This window comes from Poromitra crassiceps (assembly GCF_964638095.1).
Source record: "Poromitra crassiceps genome assembly, chromosome: 19".
Taxonomy (NCBI): Eukaryota; Metazoa; Chordata; class Actinopteri; order Beryciformes; family Melamphaidae; genus Poromitra; species Poromitra crassiceps.
This window is the reverse complement of record NC_139646.1, coordinates 19,112,597-19,137,004: the sequence shown is the minus strand read 5'-3', so window position 1 is coordinate 19,137,004 and position 24,408 is coordinate 19,112,597. Positions and strand designations below refer to the sequence as shown.

At 43.7% G+C, this 24,408-nt stretch overlaps 1 protein-coding gene across 2 annotated transcripts; it reads left to right on the top strand.

Annotated features, from left to right (window-relative positions):
* Positions 1-501: 501 nt before the first annotated feature.
* On the top strand, positions 502-22,736 carry shoc2 (SHOC2 leucine rich repeat scaffold protein). Of its 2 annotated transcripts, none has more exons than XM_083656103.1 (9): positions 502-544; positions 7,937-9,010; positions 9,776-9,913; positions 10,650-10,780; positions 11,190-11,378; positions 11,987-12,109; positions 15,029-15,166; positions 16,739-16,856; positions 20,044-22,736. In XM_083656103.1, exons 2-9 carry the CDS (start codon positions 8,308-8,310, stop codon positions 20,250-20,252), a joined length of 1,749 nt encoding a protein of 582 aa, XP_083512229.1. In that variant the 5' UTR covers positions 502-544; positions 7,937-8,307; the 3' UTR covers positions 20,253-22,736. The 2 variants fall into 2 exon arrangements, with proteins under 2 accessions (XP_083512229.1, XP_083512230.1); XM_083656104.1 differs by lacking the exon at positions 502-544 and adding an exon at positions 583-677.
* Positions 22,737-24,408: the final 1,672 nt, after the last annotated feature.

Here is a 24,408-nt window from a genome sequence, read left to right as displayed (position 1 = left end):
CGAGTTATTAGTAAAATAAAAGGAAATCAATATTTTTGAGGAGTATTGTCATTACATGCACAGCAGGCACACTAAATTTAGCTAGATATTATCGCATTTTTGCATCCCAGTCATCATAGTTGCTGACTCCAGCAGCATAGTGATATCACAGGTCACGAATAAATAAATAAATAAATAAATAAATAAATAAACGTTGAACTTACTATTGTGCACAAACCATAGCACAAACAGCTAAATTATTCCGTAATTTGAATGTGTGATGATGTGTGATGGCCTTTATATTCATTGAATTTACACTGTAGATTTAGCAACAACCTCCCCAACAATCACATTTTATAAAGGTCAGAATAAATCTACACTCCATCAATACTGTATTTATGTGCATGTATGTTGTTTATCAAGGAATATTTGATTGTATTTCAAAGTCTCGTGATACATTGGTTAGGCGTGCGAGTGACGCAATTTGGTGGCAGGGGAGGGGACCAGAGCAACAGCAGTGTAGGAAAGAGGAGGAAGCAAGGATGGCGGAGTCACACCTCTGAAGGTAAAACAGTTATATTATCACATACCAACGAATCTTTCCCCTTAACAAGGTTACGATCCATTCCAGAGATCACAGACATCACACTCGTCAACCCTTTGATTCGGTGTGGAACGCGGCAGTGTCATTTTGCGGGGTGAGAACGCACTCTTTTGTTCAGCTTCGGAATGGCCGCTGTTTTCACAATCTGTGTTTTCTTTTTTCCACCACTAATATTTCAGCAAGGGAGGCGAGGGAACGGCGCGTTTGAACGGCGATCACTTCTGAAAGGCCTCGGTGTCCCGACGCTGTGAACCCGAGAATATTTACGCACACAGCGGCTGTCCTTCTTCGGGGTGTCAGTGCAGTTGTAGACGGCGTACCCGATTGCGCACGACTGGCTGCAGCAGCGTTGTCCCTCCGTGGTTGAGCTCACTGCTCGGGCTGCTGCTCCACGTCTGACAGCTGCTCTGCTCGGGCCTAGGCTAATGTTAACAGCCACACACTGTCAGACCGTTAGCTTGGGCTACATTCGCTCAATGTGAACCGATCTGTCGGTGGTCGAAACCCCTGACAGCCGTTTGACCACCACAGCACATATGTATTTTCATGTGTTTTCGCCAGTGATGTTAATTTGGACATGGTTGACTCAAAGGATCGCTCGCTGAAATAGTTAGCTTGTCGGCTAGCTTGTCGGCTAACGTGAGCTAGTTAGCAACCTAGCATACTGACGTTTGCACTGTTGACGTTTCGCTATTTTATTTCCTGCCTTGTTGTCAGTCGTTTTAGCAGGTTTAGACAGCCACTGCAACGGAGTGTTTCTGAATAATGAATGTCAGAGGGGAATATTGTAATTAGATACTTGCTACCAATCAATTGGAATGCATAAATATCCAGCTGCTAAACGTTAGCTAGGACACAGTGACGTTATATTCAAGGCAAACTACACAGATTACAATACAGGTTGTCTGTAATCCTGGTGACAATGAAAAGAAACAGGAGCTAACGCTAGTTTGCATACTATATTTCGTGAAGTAATCTGGTGTAGTGCATTTGTCACGTTGTAGCATTTTAGGTTGTTCCATTTTCACTGGTAATTGAATTGTAACGATGACTTCGCTAACATCGGTGCATTTCTTATTTGATCAAATAGTCATTGTAATGGAGAAACAATGTGGGGAACATGGGCAGTCATAAATGCATTTGCATTATTATTAGATGGGGCCCAAGACATCTCTTAATGGAGGCATTAATCTATGTGGGTTAAAAGTGCAAGAACTCCATGCCTGTTGTAATGTTCCTTGGTGTTGTTGATACGTACACAGCCTCTCAAAAAGAGTCCTTTACTAGACCTATAGAGTCTAGTCTCTGCAGCTTAATGGTACTCACAAAATGGATATATCACAGTGACAGTTGTGGTTAAGTTAAAATAAATAAGACTGTTGTTGACAGTTGTGATATCCATGCAGCGTTGTAGTCAAGTCACTATATCTTGAGTGAGTCAAGTCTCAAGTCCCCCAGTGATGAAGTCCGAGTCACCAAAGAAGAATCTGAGTCAAGTCCCATTACATGAGTCCATGTCTGAGTCTGGAGTTACTGAACATGAGCATGAATCCACATGTAGGTGGAACACACGTGCCTGCCCTTGCACGAAATTGAATATATATATATATTGTATATTTTATTTTATTGTATATTTTAATATACCTAAGAATATATCATGTCAAATTATTGTGGGCTTTTACAACAAAACAAAAAAAGTCCTGAAAATGAGTCCAGGAGTCAACTTGACCACAACACTGCATCCATGCAATTCAAAGGCTCCAACATTGGTCATCAACAAATGAGGGTAGAAGGTGATTTAACATTGTACTGATTGCTGTGAACACTTCCCCTGCCTAGAACATGGAAAAACATACGCTGCAAATGACAATAAATGGGGTGGTAAGAGTAATCCGTTTTCCACTAGTGGTCTTCAACAGGGGTCTGGTGCCCCCAGGGGATCCGCAGAGGTACTGCGGATCATAACAGAGCTACTTCATAGAAACAAACAAGTTGAATTCACTTGAACACATTGTACTCACATTAGGTTGAAAATGGGGAAGAATGTGTTGTTTTTTTCCTTGAATTGACATTTTCACAACACAACCTGTCAGCTCCGTGGCTAAGAGTCAACTGTACTTGTTGTTTGAATGTGCATTTGTCGCTCGGCGTCCTGGTTGAGTGGAGTTTGCCATGTTTAAGCACCGTGATTGGCCCAAACACACCGCCCAGCCGGGAAACTAGAGGCCATCTCACGAAGCGACACCTCTGAATTACTGCATGACGCCCTCGGGCGGCTGCGCCGTGGGAAAATAGGAAAAATGTGGACACAGCGTGGTTGCTTGCTTGCATCCATCGTGGTTGGCTTGTCTATAGCACGGTATTGCGGTTATTGTGACAGTAAGTATTTAGCCGTCTGGAAATGTTTTTAATGTCCGCCCATTTGGCTGACAGCTGGCACTTATGGAAAACCCTGAGTAATATTCGACTGGTGCAATCAGTTCCTTTGGGACTGGAAAATTCTGGCATTTCTTGCACGTGGAAGGCATAATGACTGGCCTGAAAAGAACCACCAGAATTGGCATACTACTCTAATATTGTCAATATCTAAATAAATGCATACATATCTTCTTTCCTATTGATTGTTCCTCATAGAAATTTGTGAAATGTGTTGAGTGAATTGTAGCTTGGCCCTAAGCTTTGGTTTTGGTGTGTTGTCAGGGATGAAACATAACTGGAAACTGCTTTTTCTAACAGCAATCGCCCACAAGTGATTTTTTTTTGTTATTTTTCTTTTTTGTTCTTCTGGAGTGAGAGCTTCTTTGGTCACCTGCATATAAACTGCGCTGTTAGAAAATCCTTTAATGTACATTTGAGAGATGAGGTTAAGATTGAACCTACATAGGTTTGGCTAATCCTTTATTTTCATGTTCAGGACAATGATCAGGACAAACATGACTGAAGAGTAGCTGGGTCTAGGATAAAAAAGGTTGGATTACAATAATACACTACTAAGCTTGGTTCACATGCCGAAGTCTAACCTTTTACGGATAATGGCAATAGTAAAAAGCTACTAATTTAAATAATTTGCTCCACTGGTTTGAGACCCCCCCCCCCCCCCTGTTTTCATTTTGTATTTTATACAGTTGAGACTAGGCCAGACTAGAGGATGGCACAAAGTGTGAGTGAAGTGACTCTAAATACAGTTTGTTTCTCAGGCGATGGTCTCCCAGGGCTGGGCCATATAGAGCAGAACCATACATGGAAGTTGTTTCTGCACAGTTTGGTTTATATAGTCTTTGAGATGGGGCTGGCCTGCACAGTTTGGTTTGGTTTATATAGTCTTTGAGATGGGGCTGGCCTGGCTATGCTCTAACACAGGTAGGCCTTATGCACACAGTTTGGATGTTCATGGCTTTATTTATGATGGCCAGCAAAAGTGGTGGCTGCCTTTTTTAATATTTACACAACACGGCTGTCAAGTACTCTATCATTTGAAAGGGTGCTGCTGCTGCTATTGACCCCGCCTTTGCTCCTACCCAAAAGGTCATCGGACCTGTTGTTGCAGGCACTTGATGGCTTTGAAGGCCACTTCTAAAGATGACTCTCAGTAGCCCCTAACCTTTTCACTTAGCTCTGATCCCCAGCCCAACCTGCCTCTCTGTTTGCCACGGCTTAGCTTGTAGCAGCGCTGGAGAGAGCTTTACACAGACCAACGCCGAGGTACAACAGCCACAGAGACTGAACAGAGACGGGACGGCTCACTTTGTCCTGTCAAGATCCAAAACGCCTGTGTCTTTAGTCTGGATGTCTTTCAGACATAAAAATAAGCAATGCGATTGTTGTGCGGCAGACGTTATGGGGGAGAGCTAAACAGCTGAATGTACGTTTAGGTGGGGCTATAGGCTTTACAGTAGTGTCAACACCCGCTGGGCCATGTTTGTTTAGTAGGAGTAAGTTTCTGGGAGGTTATTGCCGAGTCCATTCAACAGATTTAGACTGTCGTAGGCACAGCACACTCTGGTCCAAGTATCTGATGGCACTGTCAACCAACCAAACCTGTTGAGATGTTTCTTTTCTCTGTCTGCTGTGCTGCATAAGGAATATTGTCAGGGGGCACTATGGCTCTGGCACTCCTTTACTGTTGGTAGCCTAATATCCTCCTGGGACCCAGAACATAGACTCGTGTCCACTGTAGTGGACACGAGTCTATGTTCTCAATTTCAACAACCTTGTATGCTAAAATGCAGAAAGCTGTTGCAGTGTGTAGAGGACATCCTGGGCTTCTCGGTGATATCACATTTGCGGTGTTGTAAACATGATGACACAACACATACACCCCGTCTCTTCTAAACCACATGATTTGATGGGTGCAAGAGAGATAAGTGTTTAAATGATGCAGATATGGTGTTGCTGCACGAAAGATGGAGGTTGATTTGACAGAAGAAGTGCATTAACTAACAGCTGGGTACGTTGCAGTGTCTGAAAACATGACACTGCAATGGCACACACAATGTCAATGTCCACTGTGGTGGACCTCACCACGGGGCCATGAGAAGACCTCCAGGAGGCATGGAGGTCCTGATGCTTCTCCCCCCAAAAGGCTCCACCCTATATTGCATCATTTCATTTGTGATGGTTTCCCTCGATGCTGCCCCCTCTGAATGCTCAGCACAGCAGCATCCTCCCTCAACTATTTACCTTTTGGAGCAAAATTATCTGGTTGTTGGATGGCCCTCCCCCTCCCCCAAAACGTCAAACCCTCTGGGGAGGAGCTTCTGCAGCTCCATGCCCCCTGGAGGCCTTTTCACACTAAAATGGTCCCGCGGTCCACCACAGTGGACATGCTGTAAAATTAAAAATAAATAAGAAAAAAGTCTAAATGGTTATTTATTTATTTATTTATTTATTTATTTATTTATTTATTTATTTATTTATTTATTTACCTACCTATCCACCTACCTAAAAAGGAATTGGAAGACACCTTTTTTCCTGGGTTCCCAGGATATATAGCTTACTACTAGAAAATGTTCATAAATATTGACTACAACATCATCAGTAGGGGTGGAATGATAAATGAGGATGATGGATTAGGATAGGATGATGCTAAATATTGGCCACTGCAATCGGTGAACAGCATCCTTTTTGCCAATGCTGATAGGCCGATGGCAGACAACAAGGCCAATATGATAGGCCGATGGCAGACAACAAGGCCAATATCGGCCGATATAGGTGCATCCATAAAAACCAGATGGGGAAATTAATTCATCCTGCCAAAACATTACTCAGACAGACCTGATCAGTGATTGCCAGCTACCTGCATTACCACCATACAAACACTAGGTGTTGCTTGCTCTTGTCTGTCAGTGTGGGTTTCCCATAAGTGTACTGTAAAAAAGGAGCCAGTTTGATATACTTTACTTTGGAAATTTTGCAAATTATACAGGATTGATTTATCATAACCCAATGAAACAAGAAACACCTATTTCTTTGTAATTTGAAGTAGCCGTCACCATGTCCACTCCACATAACTCTTGAGTTGATGGATCCCAGACTAATTTATTGGTTTCCATTCTCAGTCAGTCAAAACACAACAAAGAGGAGAGCAAGCCAGTGTCGGAGCACAGACAGTCAGAGCACAGAGACAGTCTGAGCACAGAGACAGAGCACAGAGACAGTCTGAGCACAGAGACAGTCAGAGCACAGAGACAGTCTGAGCACAGAGACAGTCAGAGCACAGAGACAGTCTGAGCACAGAGACAGAGCACAGAGACAGTCTGAGCACAGAGACAGTCTGAGCACAGAGACAGTCTGAGCACAGAGACAGTCTGACTACAGACAGTCTCAGCACAGACACAGTCTGAGCACAGAGACAGTCAGAGCACAGAGACAGTCTGAGCACAGAGACAGAGCACAGAGACAGTCAGAGCACAGAGACAGTCTGAGCACAGAGACAGTCTGAGCACAGAGACAGTCTGAGCACAGAGACAGAGCACAGAGACAGTCAGAGCACAGAGACAGTCAGAGCACAGAGACAGTCTGAGCACAGAGACAGTCTGACTACAGACAGTCTCAGCACAGAGACAGTCAGAGCACAGAGACAGTCTGAGCACAGAGACAGTCTGACTACAGACAGTCTCAGCACAGACAGTCTGAGCACAGAGACAGTCTGAGCACAGAGACAGTCTGAGCACAGACGCAGTCTGAGCACAGACGCAGTCTGAGCACAGACGCAGTCTGAGCACAGAGACAGTCTGAGCACAGAGACAGTCTGAGCACAGAGACAGTCTGAGCACAGAGACAGTCTGAGCACAGAGACAGTCTGAGCACAGAGACAGTCTGAGCACAGACACAGTCTGAGCACAGAGACAGTCTGAGCACAGACACAGTCTGAGCACAGAGACAGGCTGAGCACAGAGACAGTCTGAGCACAGACACAGTCTGAGCACAGAGACAGTCTGAGCACTGAGACAGTCTGAGCACTGAGACAGTCAGAGCACAGACACAGTCTGAGCACAGAGACAGTCTGAGCACAGACAGTCTGAGCACAGAGACAGTCAGAGCACAGACAGTCTGAGCACAGACAGTCAGAGCACAGAGACAGTCAGAGCACAGACAGTCTGAGCACAGACAGTCAGAGCACAGACAGTCTGAGCACAGACAGTCTGAGCACAGACACAGTCTGAGCACAGACACAGTCTGAGCACAGACACAGTCTGAGCACAGAGACAGTCAGAGCTTATGGCTTTTCATCAAATGACAATGCATGAACACAATGTTTTTCTCTCTTCTTCTCTCAGGCTGACCAATACGCTGTCTTAGTTAGGGGTGTAATGATATGAAATTTCACAGTATGGTACGCTGGTATCTACCAAAATATCACATATACGGTATTTCACAGTATTGTTTCAGCCCAACACCATTTTAATTAAATGTACTATGCCCCATCCCAAAAACAAACAAGTATTTTGCTTTGAAGAAGAAGATTGCTTTATTGAACTGAAACTAAAACTAATATGAGAGCGTTTCGTTTGCACAAGGGTCCTCCATTATGAACAGATTTGTAGTGACGTGCAGCACGGTGCATATTGCACAACATATCGTGGGCACGGTATTGCAGGGAAGGCTTACGGTACGATAACCGTGGTGGCATGATGTCACGGTATCTCACGGTTATCGGTACATCCCTACTAGTCTCTTGTTACACCTCTCTCTGGCCTCAAGCCATCAGGCAATCCTTACGCTTGAACCCTGCTGGTGTTTCACTGATTGTAAACTGCTCTGGATAACTGTGTCCCCTAATTGCTGAAAATGTAATAAGTATGAATATGAAATTGTAAGACTGAATTTTTTTTCTCTCCCCCCCCCCAACAGAACAGCAAAGCCACACAGGATGAAAACCCTGATGACCTTTGCAACCTGAACTCACTTCTACCTGAAGGCCCAGGGACTGTATGCTCTTCAAACGTTGAAGCATGTGGCCCGCGGATGCCACAATCCAGCTACTTCAAAGGATTTTCTCTCCCATGGCTTTTTAACCAAGGAACAAAGTATCGAAACCCCTTTGGATCACAAGGCCTTTCTTTTCAAGGATCATCATAAATGTGCAGGCCTGCACAGGGATGCATCAACGTATCCTTCTGTAAAAGCCTCCCTGGCTACCCGCGTCCCTTTTCCCCCGAATAAGTCATCTCGACGAGAGAGACTCCCATGAGCAACTCTGCGGGGGGCCCGATAACGTCGACATGAGCAGTACTTTAGGCAAAGAAAAAGACTCAAAGGAAAAGGAGCCGAAAGGCGGTCCTGCGGGGAAAGAAAGGGAAAAGGAGGCCAAGGCTCTGGCCGGCTTAGTGAAGGACGGCGGCAAGGAGACCAAGACCAAAGGGAAAGATGCCAAAGAAGGAAAGAAGGACACCGGCAGCGCACCCCCCGCTGTCGCCTTCTCCGTCGACAACACGATAAAGCGGCCCAACCCGGCGCCGGGCACGCGCAAGAAGTCCAGCAACGCCGAGGTGATCAAAGAGCTCAACAAGTGCCGGGAGGAGAACTCCATGAGGCTGGACCTGTCCAAGCGGTCCATCCACATGCTGCCCACCTCCATCAAGGAGCTGACGCAGCTGGCCGAACTCTACCTGTACAGCAACAAGCTGCAGAGCCTGCCGGCGGAGGTGGGCTGCCTCTCGGGCCTGGTCACCCTGGCCCTGAGCGAGAACTCCCTGACCAGCCTGCCCGACTCGCTGGACTCCCTGAAGAAGCTGCGCATGCTGGACCTCCGGCACAACAAGCTGCGGGAGATACCGGCCGTGGTCTACCGGGTCACGTCGCTGGCCACGCTCTACCTGCGCTTCAACCGCATCACGGCGGTGGAGAAGGACATCCGAAACCTGTCCAAGCTCACCATGCTCAGCATCCGCGAGAACAAGATTAAACAGCTGCCCGCGGAGATAGGTGGGTAAAAACCTAAAGTGGGAGGGGGGCGGGGATCGGGCGATTCCCTGAAATATAGGAAGGGTGGGAACGAAGCAAACGTTTAGTCTACTCGCCATAGCACTTGATAAATCAGAAAAATTCACCAGACACTTTTGCCAATTTACCAGCCAGCTAGATTCTTACACCTCTAAATGATGGCTGGTTAGCTAACTGGCAGGTAGGCGAGACAGACTTGCTAGCCACAGCCAAAATCTAACCGCATTTGGCTGATGTTGATTTTCCGTTGTGAATGTGGGTTTTCCCTCGCTCATACTTTATTTCACACTTCTCATTGTGTCCAGTAGAACGTTCTCATGGTAGAGCCGACCACAGCACTGACCGTCACGCATTACACTTCCCTCTTCAGCTGCAGCCGTACTGCATACCTCACTACTCCAAAGCACATTCCTATAACTGATTGAATTTTGAATGTAAGAGTTATGAATTTTGAATGTAAGAGATATGTCCAACAGCCCCCGTAGTATGTCTGTTTGCACTGCGTGTGAGATCCTGCTGTGGCAGTGACACTTGGCAAGCTGTCCAAAGCTCCGTATCAGTGTCAGCACGACAAATGCCTGTATGGTTTGTGTGCGTTAGCGATCAATATTATCCTGATTCTGTACAGAGGGAATGAGAAAAAAAAAACGTTGATGGGGTAAATGTGAGGAAGTGAACGACCACTCACCTTGAGAAGACTGAAGCATCTGGAATGGTCTTCTGTATGTTCTTGTGCGTCCTCTGCAGGGGAGCTATGTAACCTCATTACTCTGGACGTAGCCCATAACCAGCTGGAGCACCTACCCAAGGAGATTGGGAATTGCACACAGATAACCAACCTTGACTTGCAGCACAACGAGCTCTTGGACCTCCCAGAGACTATAGGTGAGAGATGTTCCTCCAGCGTCTAGGCCAGGGGTGGCCAAACTACGGCCCGCGGGCCAACTGCGGCCCGCTGCCCGTTTTTAAGTGGCCCGCCATGAATTTAGAAAAAAAAAAGTTATAATTTTTTTTTGTTTTTTGTTTTTTTTTGTTGCTAAAAACGTTTTTCCGTTTTTCTGTTTCAAAGTTGAAAACGAAAACGAAAACGGGGGAAAAAACGGAAAAACAAAAACATTAAGAAAAACAAAAACAAAAACAAAAAAACGGATTCCCCCCATTTCGTTTTTTCAATTTAAAACCATTGAAAATGGGTTATACTTGGGCACCCTGACATGGTCTATTTATTAAAAAATAAAAAAGAAATGAATTAATGTTTAATACTAATGTTATATTAAATTATCTCTTTCTTAACCTGTTGGCACAGGAAAAGAAAATTTGATAACATACAGAAATACCCATTGTAATAGGTGAGCGCATCAATAAACTATGTGTCGTATATTTATTTAGGTAGAAATTCAATTTTTGATGGCACAAGGGTTTTCTGGTCCAATTTTTTGGCCGCGAAAACTGCCGCGCTTAATATTGTTTGGCCCGCGATATTTTTCTGTATGCGGCCCACAACCAAAAAAGTTTGGCCACCCCTGGTCTAGGCTCATGGAAATAACAAATAAGCCAGATACACAAAATGGAGTGTGATGCTGCTACTGTCATTGAGATGGTTTTTCTTTGATTGTTGCAGGCAATCTGGCAAGCATAAATCGCTTAGGTCTGAGGTACAACAGATTGTCAGCCATCCCCAGATCGTTAGCCAAATGCCGAGAACTGGAGGAGCTCAACCTAGAAAACAACAACATCTCAGTGTTGCCGGAGGTGAGTGGTGGAGCATCGGAAGGGATTTAATTTCAAATGTAAAAGCTGACTTTTAATGTTTATCTATAAGCCATCCGCCAACATCCTCAACAGTCAGCTTTTCCTCAAGTCAAACACTTTGAACCTGTGCTCTATCGAGCTTCATGAAGTCAAGTTTTATGATTTTGACATTTTAACTATGGATCTTACCATGCTCTCATGTCCACAAAGCTCTATGTCATCACTGCACATGTGCCAAATCTGCTTGTTTCTCTTAAATACCTGTTGTATGTCATCATTTATGTATATTGCCTACCCATAGGCGTAAGGGCTACTCATGCATCCTGTATAAAACATGCAGCTTGTATTATATTATGTCCCCTCTTCATCATACGCTTCCTGTCATGTCTCTGTCTCGGTGCTCGTCCAGGGCCTCCTGTCCAGTTTGGTGAACCTGACCAGTCTGACGCTGGCGAGGAACTGCTTCCAGTCGTACCCCGTGGGCGGACCCTCGCAGTTCTCCACCATCTACTCCCTCAACATGGAGCACAACCGTATCAACAAGATCCCCTTCGGCATCTTCTCCAGGGCCAAAGTGCTGAGCAAGCTTAACATGAAGGTTGGTGGGTGTTTGTTTGAGAGATACATCTGAGGCTTGCTGAAGGAAGGATCGACGCAGATCATGAATAGACTGGTGTCTTTAAAATTCTGTTTCCAAAAAATGTGGCACATATACATATATTCATATATTGATGGGGAGATTATCTTTCTGGTATTAGTACGTATAATACTGTATGTTGCTGTATGGGAACTAAAGGTGAGGTAGAAGTGCACGCTCTTATCATAGCTGTGGTGTTTTTCTGCGTCAAAAAGTGGAAAGATGCACCTCCACGAGCAACGGTGAGGTTTTATTCTTCAAAACGTTGGTGAGAAATGTAAGCAGATGGTAAATCTGAGCTGGTAAATTAAATTTGCATGCTTGTATTGGCTGTCATTTGAGTCTTTGGGCCGCGGGCATGGACAAAACACCCTTTTTTTAATGTCCACAATGCTGCATCTGGGAAGGATTTGGATCTGTATAAAACTGTGATTGTGAGGGCAGGTGACATAGCTGGCAGAGTGCGCTGCAGTTGATTTACTTAGCCTCTTGAACAGCACTGTCCTTGTGTCGCTCTGAATGGTTGCCAGGGGTTTGTGTTATTAAAGCGATGCGGTCATCTTCCTCAGGACAACCAGTTGACGTCTCTGCCGCTGGACTTTGGCACATGGACCAGCATGGTGGAGCTGAATCTGGCCACCAATCAGCTGACTAAGATCCCGGAGGACGTCTGTGGCCTTGTTTCACTCGAGGTGAGTCTTGGATACACGTGTGGGTTTGAAGCATTTAGCTGGCAGTGCAACACTAGAATAGACCTCAGTTCTTGGATCACACTCTAAACAACCAATGATTATCAGTTTAACGGTTCCGCCGCACCGTTTGTTTTGGAATGGTCGTATCCGATACGCAGCCGCTTACCAGTGCGCAGCCGACCCACTGGCTGCGTACGCAACACGTTGCCCGATCTGAGGCGCGACTTGGGAGACACACATGGCTTCTATTTGGCTTCTGTTTTTGTTGGACTACACAGTGGTCTGTTGCGTATTTGAGCTATATAAATGGATATCAATACATTTAGCCTATTATAGAGACACTGCGGAGTGCATCATCATTCAGAAACCACGCCCAAAAACACCCCCAATCCTGGCGTTCTCCTATGTCACGTGTTGCACACAAAGGTCATATATACGGAAGATGAACACTCCAACTTACTTCCTTGACAGCTAGAATCACATTTGTCTTCTCACCAATTCTCAACGACTTCCTTGTTTTGCTCAGGAGTACAAATAAAAATGTTAAATGGCTATTTTTTTTTTTTACATTTGTTGTCTGCGCAGCCCACCACACAACGGCTTTTAGCTATGTTCAAGGAAAATGACGCTGGTTTATGGCAATGAATGCAGAGCTTTCCTCCGTGATGGGCGTGGCCTATTTCATGCAGTGTCTCTATAGTCATTTATCAACATCTCGATAAACAAAATGTCGCTTTCACAAAAAGTGGCGTAAGTACTCTATATATAGTTCCCTATATGGTGCATCAAAGACATGTATGTTAGGGTTAATACTCCTGTCAGTGCCCCTGACCAAGGCACTAGCAAAAAGAACTGGAGTTGGTCCCCGGGCGCTGCACTGCAGCTGCCCACCTCTCCTAGTTCTAGGAAGGTTCCTAGTAGAGGATGGGTCAAATACAGAGGATGAATTTCCCCATGGGGATAAATAAAGGATAACTTAACTTAATATTATTCACGGTACAACTCATTTATAGAAAAATAAGCAAAAACTAGATGTTTTTATTTACCCATAGGTCAAATGTAGATGAGTGCAACACAACTGATAGACTACGGGCAGAACAAGAACAGACCTGGTGTAAAACACCATGCTGCAACAAGTTTGGATTGTCACGCATACCGTGTACTTCAGGCATAAGGGCCAGAGCCATGTTGCTGTAACAATACTCGAGTCTAGAATGATCAAATAGAGCAGTGCTGCAAAACAATATGGAAGGTATAAGTTTTATATTCAATGAAAAAAGCACATGAGAGGGGATGTGATTCACCCGCTGGAGGTGATGTGAGGTAGTTCTTGAAGTGGTGCTGAGTTCTCAACCTGTGACAAAATATGGAGAGTGACTCTTATGTTCCGACCGGAGTAGATAGATCTTACTTACTTAGGCCTTAGTATTCCCTGAGGAACATAGGCCATCGACGAAAGCCCTCCATCCACACCGGTCCTGTGCCCTTCGGTCAAGCTGTTGCCATGACAGCCCTTCAGCCTTCATCTCCTGCTCTGTGCTTCTTCTCCAGACACATCTTAAAGACTCCCTAAAGTCAAAGATGTGTGTTTCTTCTTGTTCCTTCAGTTGAATGTTTGAGCTTCGCTGTGCAGAATGATGCAGAATGACCCTATAAGTCTGTTTTCACAATCGTCTGCTGAAAGTGGAAAGTTTTCTCTGTGCTCACTGAAAAGGCCATTTTCAACGAGCATCAGGGATGCAAACTAGTCACCTTTAGGTGACAGGCACATTTTTCATCCCAAAATAGGAGGATTTCCGAGTGGTTTTATGTCTGCCTCGATATCTGTCACCTTTTTCGCTCTCCATGACTTTGCATCCCTGGAGCATGATTCGTGACATCCCAAATACTGGAGCCAATCCCTGCACAGTATTCAGCACTTAAAGCCCTTGTTTGTATGCTGTGATTGGCTATTAAATGTTCTAGATAACACAGGTTGGTTGCTTTAGTATTTTTAACAAGGCAAAAATAGGGAAATCATTTTAAGGATTTTAACAAGATACGGTAATTTATTTTTTTGTGTGGGAAAAGCCACCAGACACAAATGATTATTCCAAGTAGAGTATTTGGAGGCTGGTGTACCTTTTAACACATATAGCTGCACTGGGACTTCACTAAGGAATGTTGATTCCTGGTATTTAGCTTTGGGTTTGGTTAAAAACACAAGATTACTGCACAGACCTGTTAGAAGCAGTCAGTCTTGATCCGCAAAACTGTAAACGGTCATGGTGGCTAAGCATTCACTACACATCCACGAGACAGTGATAGAGACTATGTCACTTTGTTCAATAAAAAATGACAAGAGTCACTTTGTTAAATAAATAGTATTTAATACAGTATATACGTAAATACGTATTTAATAAATACGAAACTGTATTGATTTAGTGAAACGGTGACTATAGGTGGCTGTTAGTCTTGCAGTAGTCAGCCGTAGCTGATATCTACGTGACGTCTGGTGCACAATTCTTGAAAAGTGGTTAAGGACCTCCTCCTAAGACCAAAACAAAATGCATGACAGACATATGAATTGACCAACCACGGACGGCATGATGCAACACTTCGGGTGGTACATTTTGAACGATGCACCAATGCACGTAGAGAGCAACAGCAACAGCCAACGTCCAATCAGATTTTACCGTAGGAATTCCGACGGCAAAACCCGGAAATGGCTGACTTGTGATTCAGACCCTCAGGCGCTGGGGGCGTGCGGACGTAAGGCTGAGATCATTGAACAAAGACATATGAATTCTGTTTTCCTGTGGATTGTTTTAATTTGATGAACACTAAGGGAAACGTGGCTCAGAACGTTACGCGCCATGATGTCTGATGTCAGTTTTCATCTATTCTTTATTGTAAACAAAACTCCCCTTCTCTGCACAGGTGTTAATATTGTCCAATAATCTTCTGAAGAAGTTGCCACATGGTATTGGGAATTTGAGAAAGCTGCGAGAGCTCGACCTGGAGGAGAACAAGTTGGAATCGCTACCTAACGAAATCGCTTACCTTAAAGATTTACAGGTAAGAACTTACCGACACGCAGGTCTCTTCATTGTACTGTAAAACATTTGATTCCACCCCATGTCATGTGAAAAGAGAAGTGCCAGTGTTATCAGTGTGCTAGTTCTTTGTACCCGCCACTATGTTAACTTCCTATATTACATGAACAAGGATGCATCTTGTCTGCCCAGTTCAGCAGACACTGCTATGTTTATGCACATCAATGTGATTATAGTGCAGTCAAGGAAATGGTGTGTAAGGCAGAGGCCATGTAAACACTACACCACCTCATCCCGGACTCTCAGGTCTGGCAGCCAAAATCTGCTTGCAGTTCCACGCACAAGGCTCTCAACCATGGGAAATCATGCCTTTTGTGCACTGGGGCCACGCCTGTGGAATCTGCTCCCAGGATCCATCCGGGCCTCGGACTCCCTCGCTGCCTTCAAAAGCAGCCTAAAGACCCACCTTTTACATGCTGCGTTCGACTAGGGCCTGTTTTAATCCTCTACTTAAGTGTTTTTAATCTTTTATTGTGTGTGCTTGAATTTCTCTTGTGAAGCACCTTGAGATGTCAGTTTGATTGTAAAGTGGGCTATACAAATAAAATTCATTATTATTATTACTCTGAGTATATAGCATCCATCTTTATGCCTCTGCCGACGATAGCCGTGGCCGGAGGCGTTATGTTTTCGGCTTGTACGTCCGTCTGTCCCGTGCTTGTTAAAGCCCCAGAGACACACCGGGAGAACTAGAAGGGACTAGCGGCCACTAGAGGCCGACCGATGCGTCACCTCACGTCTCCTGTGTCGCGGCCAAAAAGTTGCATTTGAACATACCGCAAACACGCCTGCCGACAGGCAACTATTTACCATGTTGATTGTTGATGATACCATGATGAATGTTGTTGTTGAGGGACCCCCAAAGTGTCACTGCGCTGAGGGCTTCAAGGTATTTGGGCTTGTCTGGACAGACATGCGACTTGACTTGTGGCGGAGGCATACAATCGCAAGGTGGTTATTCCTAGTTATATATCTAATATTCACTGTGTTTTTAAATAGTTTCCAGGTGCTTTGGAGGTCATGGCTGGAAATTTGATGATTGAGTTACTAAATAAGTTACAAATGATTATCATTATGCGGCATACTTTTTAAGCCCTCTGTATTAATGTGTTAATAATGTGTATTAATGCTCTTAGTTGACATCTTACTAATATAATTATGCAAATCTGGCGACCCACAATTGCTCAACAGTTGAGCGGCCGAGCTGTGTATGCAAAGAGGCACAGTAGAAATGAGCAATGAGGATGATGATGACGATGATGAGGCACGGTAGGAATGAGGATGACGAGGCACGGTAGGAAGGAGCGCTGCCAGTTCAGCGGGCGTGGCGCGGCATTTCATGAGATGTGGTCAAGTCAAGTGTGCATCTGCCCAGTTTATCATAATGTCGCCGTCAACCAAAGGAGACTGAGTTTTACTTTGTGATGATGTGGTGATGATGCCTTATAGGTTTTGCATCAGTTGATTGTTGAAATAAAAACGCACGATTGAAAGATTCAATGGTTTAAATGATATGATCTTTCTCTCCCATTAGAAACTTGTGTTGACGAATAATCAGCTGACTACGTTACCCAGAGGCATCGGCCACCTCACCAACCTGACTCATCTGGGTCTGGGGGAGAACCTACTGCAGCAGCTGCCTGAGGAGATTGGTAAATACTTTGCTCATTAACTACTCAGATCAGAGACTCGTGGTTCTGCCAGGCTCCAGGGGGGCGGGGGTTAATGATGGGATGTTATGTTTGTTACAGATCCCCTGTAGAACTCGATGGACCCCATTTTCCACCCGGCGCAAAAGCGGCACAAGGCGCAGCGAGAGTGTCATTGCTAGTTTCCTAACCGACGCAATGTCATTGTCACGGCCAGCAGCACACGTTGTCTAAATAGTAAACGCGCTTGCAGTCATCTGTGCGCCCGTGGGTGTGTTAGTCTTAAGCTTAGGAGGACATACTCCAGGAAGGCAGCGTGAGGCGGAGTTCCGCAGACTGGGCGCGCACTCTGCGCTGGGGCCGAGGTGTTCATGCTCAGGTCGTGCCTTTACGCACACGCGAGACACACAGATGAGATGACCCACTTTCACTCATACAGTAGGAAAGCTAATATAAATAGATATACTGTATTCACCTTATTCCTGGACTTACGTTTCCCATGATTCTCAGCGGTTGCCGGTTGTCGACTTCCTGTTTAAAAAAATGTCACTAGCAAGGACGTGCGCGCTGCTGTCAAAGAGTGCGAACGTTTGGCTTATTTTATCCGAAATGGCTAAAAATAGTAATGTTGTGTGGTTGCATAGCGGCGATATTTTACAAAAACAAGGTGAATGTCAATTCACTCGTACTGTATGGGCTTATTTGAGCTGAAATTGCAAAAACATTGTATGTGGTTGCATAGCGGCAGCTTTTGTTTTCAAGGCTAAACGTCCAAACCGGAACTCTTATTATTTGGTCATTGAACGGAGCTTTAGCGGTCTCTCTCTTTCAAGATTCATTCAAGATATTGTCACTCCGTTATACAATTATGCACGTGTGAAATGATTGTGCTGGGGGGCTCCATTACAAGACATAGGTAGGTACAAAGTCACAACAATTATTATGATTATTTTCAGTCTCTTTCGCTATGAACGGTCCTGGGCGGAAACAGGCAACCGGCAGCTGGAAACAGGGAGGAGGGAGGGTGTCATGGAAGCGCCCACGGTCTCATCAGGAAACTTGTGAATAGGCACAAATTAAATGATCGCCTGCCAAACAAGAGTATGATAGCTCTTCAGACAACATAGGTAAACTATGGTCTATTTTCTCCACAGCTGTAGCCAGAATAGCGGCCGGTTTCAACTGAAACACTGCAACTCACCCACTCAATGGCACCGCGTTATGTAAAATCCCCCGCATAGGCGTCTTTGTTATTGTAATATCAGTATTTTGGTGTATTTTTTTTCTCTCAACACTAGAAGGACCATGGTGCTGGTCTGGAGAATTTCAATTTCCCCCTCACTATTATGCAGTGCCAAATGCACAACGTGCATGTCCGGTTAACCCTCACCACACGTCGTTACCAATGTGCAACCTCCAACCAATATGTAAAAAGCACAGCCCAACAAAAAGTCATGGAAATACATGCATCTTACCTTCACACATCGCAATTGCGCACGAGCATATGCGTTTGCTGAATCCGTCATTTAAATAGCAATGCGTCAAGGTGCAAGCGCACCTGCCTTTTAAAGGGAATGTGAGATAGATAACACTTTGATTGGTTGGGTTCACACACCTATAAATACAACCAATTTGCGCCCATGAGTCTGCGTCCTGTATCTAGCAACGTTGGACTTGGACACACCCCCAACGCAATTGTGCCATGGACTTAGACCATGATGTGCTATGTGTGTGTGTGTGTGTGTGTGTATATATATATATATATATATATATATACATATAGTAAGACTAGGTGCCACTTTTTGCCAAATGATGGATTTGTAGAACAAATTTAAGTTATTCAGTTTAATTATTCAGTTTTAGCTTTCTCTTTTCTTTGAGCAGTAGCACATTGTTCTTGGATAAAAGTTGAAACCCCACCAGTAGGATTTAGGAGCTTAAGAGGCTGTGATGCTCCCCTCCTGCTCTCCCTGTGAGTGAGCACTGATTGATCCAACATGCTACATGTGGGCTGGTGGCTGCTGCGGCCAAGACTTAAGCCACAGATTAAACCAGGTGGAGGAAGGAGGTGAGGGACAGTGTATTTTTAGAGTAGTCAAACTGGGCCCAAGAGTTAATAATACCTCTGGCTTGCAGGGCTTTAGGTTGCTCTTAGAGACGCTTATCTCCCACAATTTTCCAGCGTGACGTATGACCGCATCATCAGCGACGTCACCGCCAATAGTTTGTCATGTTTTTTTAATTGGCCAATAGTTTGTCATGGTTTTTAATTGGCCAATAGTTTGTCATGGTTTTTAATTCTGTTGCTATTGAATTTGTGCATTGTACCTGAGACCTGAGGAAGAACTTTTCTTCACCGTTTATGGTCCTTCATGTTTCTTTCTCCGAACTGGTACCTGGATTTCATTATTTTTCCATCTGTCCGTCTCTCCCACCCAGCCATGCATGTCCTCCCACGCTTATTTGATTTGTTTAATTGCATACGAGTGCTAAAACTGAGTAACATATTGTGCAGGTGCGATAAAGTAGAAAATATTACCGCATGGAACGCATTTCTTGAAGCTGTGACCATGGATGTCGCCATGATAGCTAGGTTGGGTTGTCTTTTTTTTATCTTTTTTTTTTTTTTTTTGCTGTAGGGCATATATAGTACTGTGAGCTAATATATTTGTGGGTGGGTGGTGGGGGATTATGTTTTGAGTGAATCTGCTTGTGTATATGTATAGTTGTTGTGTGTTTTTCTTTCTTTATGTTAAAAAAAAGAGTTAAATCAATAAAAAAAATTATCAAAAAACAAATGTAAGATGACAGTCAAAAGTGTCTGGAAAGTTGTGGAAACATTTTATTTATTTTTCCCAAGAAATGCCTAATATCGCTCGCAGCGTCATATCTCTACTAATTCCCTTTCATGGTTTACTTACTTACTGTATTTCTTTTTTATTTTCCTAGCACGCTGTAATATAATCATTCTTGGTTCAAGTAGTTCTTCTAGTTTCATGTAATATAGTATCATCACTCTAGCTGGAACTCTGCCAGCTAGAGTGCCTCTGAAGAAGAGTAATGTTGGCTGCAGATTTTCTTTTTCTTTTTCTTTTTGTCAAATCCGTGGCAGCCCAACACAAAGGGAGTGGCCCGCCGCCCGCAGGCCCCAAATGGGACAGCCATGATCTAACTGCCCCTCCGTCCTCAGGTACACTGGAGAACCTGGAGGAGCTGTACCTCAACGACAACCCCAACCTGCACAGCCTCCCGTTCGAGCTGGCCCTCTGCAGCAAGCTGTCCATCATGAGCATCGAGAACTGTCCGCTCAGCCACCTGCCGCCGCAGATCGTGGCCGGGGGGCCCTCCTTCATCATCCAGTTCCTCAAGATGCAGGGACCGTACCGGGCCATGGTCTGAGCCCCGAGCCCTGCTCACCCCCAAACCCAACCCCCCTCCCCACCCGAGCCCTGTCCCGCTACGCCCCGCCACGCAGCCTCTCGCCCGCCCCGTTACGTGTCCTACACTGTAAAGAAGAGGAACTGGCCACGGGCAGTGTGGGCGGGGCAAACAGAGGAGGAGGAAGAGGGAAACGTTCCCTTCCTTCACCCTCCTCGGGCAAAAACGAGGCCATTCTGTGGAGACTTGACTTCGGCGTCACTCTCGAGTTTATCACCGTCATTTTAGGAGCCCAACCACTCCCACTCATCTCTTTCATTCCGAATCATGTAAGATGACAAATCTTTCCAACTCTTTGCCAAAACTTAAGATATATACAGTATGTCTATACTGTATATATATAGATATATAGTATATACTAAATATCTATATATATGGATTATGGAGTAACTGTGAGCTAAGTGGAAAGTCTTTTAACCATATAAACCGTGCTCCCATTGCCAATGTATTTACAGTAATTACAAGCATCTATTACGTGAGCAAAGATACAATTGTATGCAAAAACCAACAAAAAAAATATTTGGAACTTCATATTTACTGCTGCCGCCGTAATTCATGTTAACTTTGTCATCTAGCCATTTTCTTTTGATATTCTACCCCCCACTTTTTTCCCCCCGCCGCTTGTCGACTAAAGATATAACTTATGTTAATAGCTTCTTGACCATAGAGAACAAAGGTCTAATGATGGTGTGTTTATAATTTTTTTAGTTTTAGTTTTTACATTTTTTAAATGTTGAAAAACTGTGCCTATGTTTAGAATGATCCGATGGTTCATTTCTAAACAAAATTGTCCATGAGAATACAAAGGTATAAATTATTTCAATATTATTATTATTTTTTAATTACTGCTGTTCTGACTTTATTATTTTCCCTTTTTTTAATTGTTCCAATCCGTTTTAAAATAAGGTGATTGGTAGGGCAAAAGAAACCTGGAACCAAGTAGTATTGAAACTTCTCCAGTCGAACGACACCTGCATTCGATCCTTTTTGTACACAGATCTACACAAAAATGACTATTTGTATGATTTTGCTCGCAGTCGATCACCACAAGTGGTCCTCCATTTATTGTGATGTGATTGGCCTACTACCTACCTACCGCAACAGCGTATGTATGTGATGGATTTGTCAGTTCAGTGTGCCAAGATGCCACCAAAACGTTCAAAAGTATGGCTAAAAACAAAAAAGGTATTGAATGATGTACTCTTTTGGTATCGATATCACTTTAAGGGTACTGGTATCAGATGCTTTTTTAAGATACACAGCCCTATAGTGATCGGAGATGTTTTTAACAAATAGCAGCAGTAGTTATTAAACCTTAATCTAGTAGTGTATACATACATACGACACATGCAAATCATAAATGCTTTAATAAAAAAAAAGTTGGACTTAAAATTCTCCAAAACGGGCAGTGCTGTGCCCCCCGTATATATGACTTTTGTGTGACAAAAAAGGTATTGAAAATGAAAAACATACATAGGTGATGGGATAAGTGATCGGAGACATTGTTATATACCGTATGTATACAAATCCTGGTTGTTGCCTTGAGTGCAATTTTTAGTTATTATGTTTACTTGTTTGATCTTCAGTGTTGGGCTGCAGAGCTGTCATCCAGCTGATCATTGACCAACATATCAAACCTTTTTAAAAGACGGTCTCTCGAACAAGTGGGTGAGCATGTCAGAGAAAAAAATATATATATATTTAAAACATTGACAATAATCCCTCCTTTCCTCCCTGCCATTCTACTTTTAGATACTTGCTCATTTTTTGTAGTTGTATCCTTAATTTTCTGGCAATGTCTCCTATAAAGAATCCTCTTATTATGTAATGGAAAATTATCCCTGCATTTTTCTTTTATTTAATTTCATTTGTCCCACACTGTCCCAGCAATGCTGCTGCTCTTATGCACTTTTTTCTTCTTTTTTTAAGACATTGGCATCTTCTATATTACGGAAAGAAAAGAAAGAGAAAACACAATAGCCTCTCATTGGTTATTTTGGATGGGGGCATTTTTTTTTCTTCCATAAATGAATAAGTATTTTATCTGTTAAATGAACAGTTTATCATGTAAATTTGTGTCAATTAAATATTAATGTTGAGTTTCACAAGCTCAGAATATACTAGTAACTTTCTATGGGGAGGCTTCATCCTGTCCATCTAAATGGAACTTGCTCTGTTGAACTGTAAGACGTTTTCAGATTCCCATATCCTGCTTTCTTCATTGCTAGCGACATGGCTTCAGTTGAATCATTGCAGATTGCAGTTCAGATCAGCATTGTTTTATGATGAATCATTTTACTTTGAATAGTGTTTTTGTTTAATTTTTTTTTTTCTAAATGATGAAATGTGTATTCAATTAGTATTATTTCAAGTGACTGTACATTAAAAATCCCAACAAAGGTAATCAAACCAAACTTTTTTTTTTTTCTTTCTGAAAATGCGTTGCGTCCAAACTCTATATTCAATCATTCTTCTATTTTGTATTGAAATGTGTGGGTCTATTTTTATTTTTTTGGCAGCAGCTTGGTGTGTTTTTTTTTGTGGATTGTATGTGGACCGATATCCACAGGAGAGGGGGAGGGCTGCTTCTAATTGAACAGCAGAACCTGTTGCTGCTTTTGTGAACTGAAACCTATGCTGTACACAAGACGAGGAGGAGGGAGGAGAAACCGCTCCACTGCTCCCAACACTGATACAGACTCCAGTCCACTCGGGGTAAAAACAAAAACCTGGCGGGGGACAAATCCACTTGACCTTTTGCGGTCGGGGGCAACGGGGGCCCAGTGGTTTTCAAACAGATCAAATCGTTTGGACCCAACAACAACGAGACGACACAACAAGGTGCATATTTGAGCTTAACGCAGTTACAGTAAAAGACAAAAAAAAACATGTAAAAAGGGCTTTCTCTGTTCACGCTCAACAATACACCGGAGGCATTGCATTCCTGGGTTTTATATCAAAGGCTTTGGGAGGATATTTTCTTTTTCTTTGTGTATTTACTTTTAGCTGTAAACAATTGTGTGGAAAATGCAACGAGTACTCCAAAGTGAGATGTGCATTAGGTACGCAGCGACGGCGCTGTGTCCCATTTTTACGTTCTCTGTTTTGACTCCCCCACCCCACACGTGCCATTTTAGCAAAGGTTGAGAATGCCAGTTGTACAGAGGAGGAGAAGGAAGCTCGGCCGGCCGATCGACCACAGAGCATTTATCAGAGCCGGGGATGTAGTTTTTAAAATGTGCTTTTTTGGGGAGGAGGTGGAGATCTCCCAACTGGGCTGTTTTGGTCGGAGGTGTGGTCACATGATGATGAGAATGATGGAATGCATTCTGGAGCATCCAAAAACTATTGGAGTATAATTGGCGTTTATTTTTCTATCGTCTCTGAATTTAGGCCATGGAGTGCATCTCAGAATCAAGGTCATTTCGTCCCCCCCCACCCCTGTCCCCCCCAAACACCATTTTCTTTGTTTTATACTGTGGTCTCTTTCTTGCCTGGTTATGTTGTATAGGAAACAAGCATGTTAAAGACACATTTGACATGATTTGTTTGGGTCGGACTCGGGGGCGTTTTTACATAGAGGACTTCGATTTAGTGGCTATAATCTGCAAATGCTTTTTTTTTGTATATTGCTAAGGGTATCAAAGCATTTTGTGGCAATGCTTAACCTACTTACTCTACTTTGACAAGCAGCCTTCATGTTTTTTGTTTTGTTTTTTTTGCCTATTCCTTGTGTCTATGGCCACTGACTGTACTTGATTACAAGCAACTGGTCGTTACGGTGTAAATTTGGGTTTCTTTCCGTCTTATTTTCTTTTTTGCTCTGTACAGTAATGTGACATTAAGGTAGGCTCAGCAGTATTACAAACTCTGTAATGTGATGAGAATTTGGCAAAAAGACAAAGAGTGCAATGGACGATAATGCCATTATGCTACCAGGTGGATGTGCATTAGCTTGCGTCTCACTCGTCTTTGGCATTAAAGGGGAATTCCACCAAAATTGTCTTGCATTGTTATTCTGCACAGGCAGACCTTTTATTAAAAAAGAAAATAATAAACATCCTATGACATCAAATTGGACGGGACTGTTGAACAAAATGTTAATGGACATTTCCCT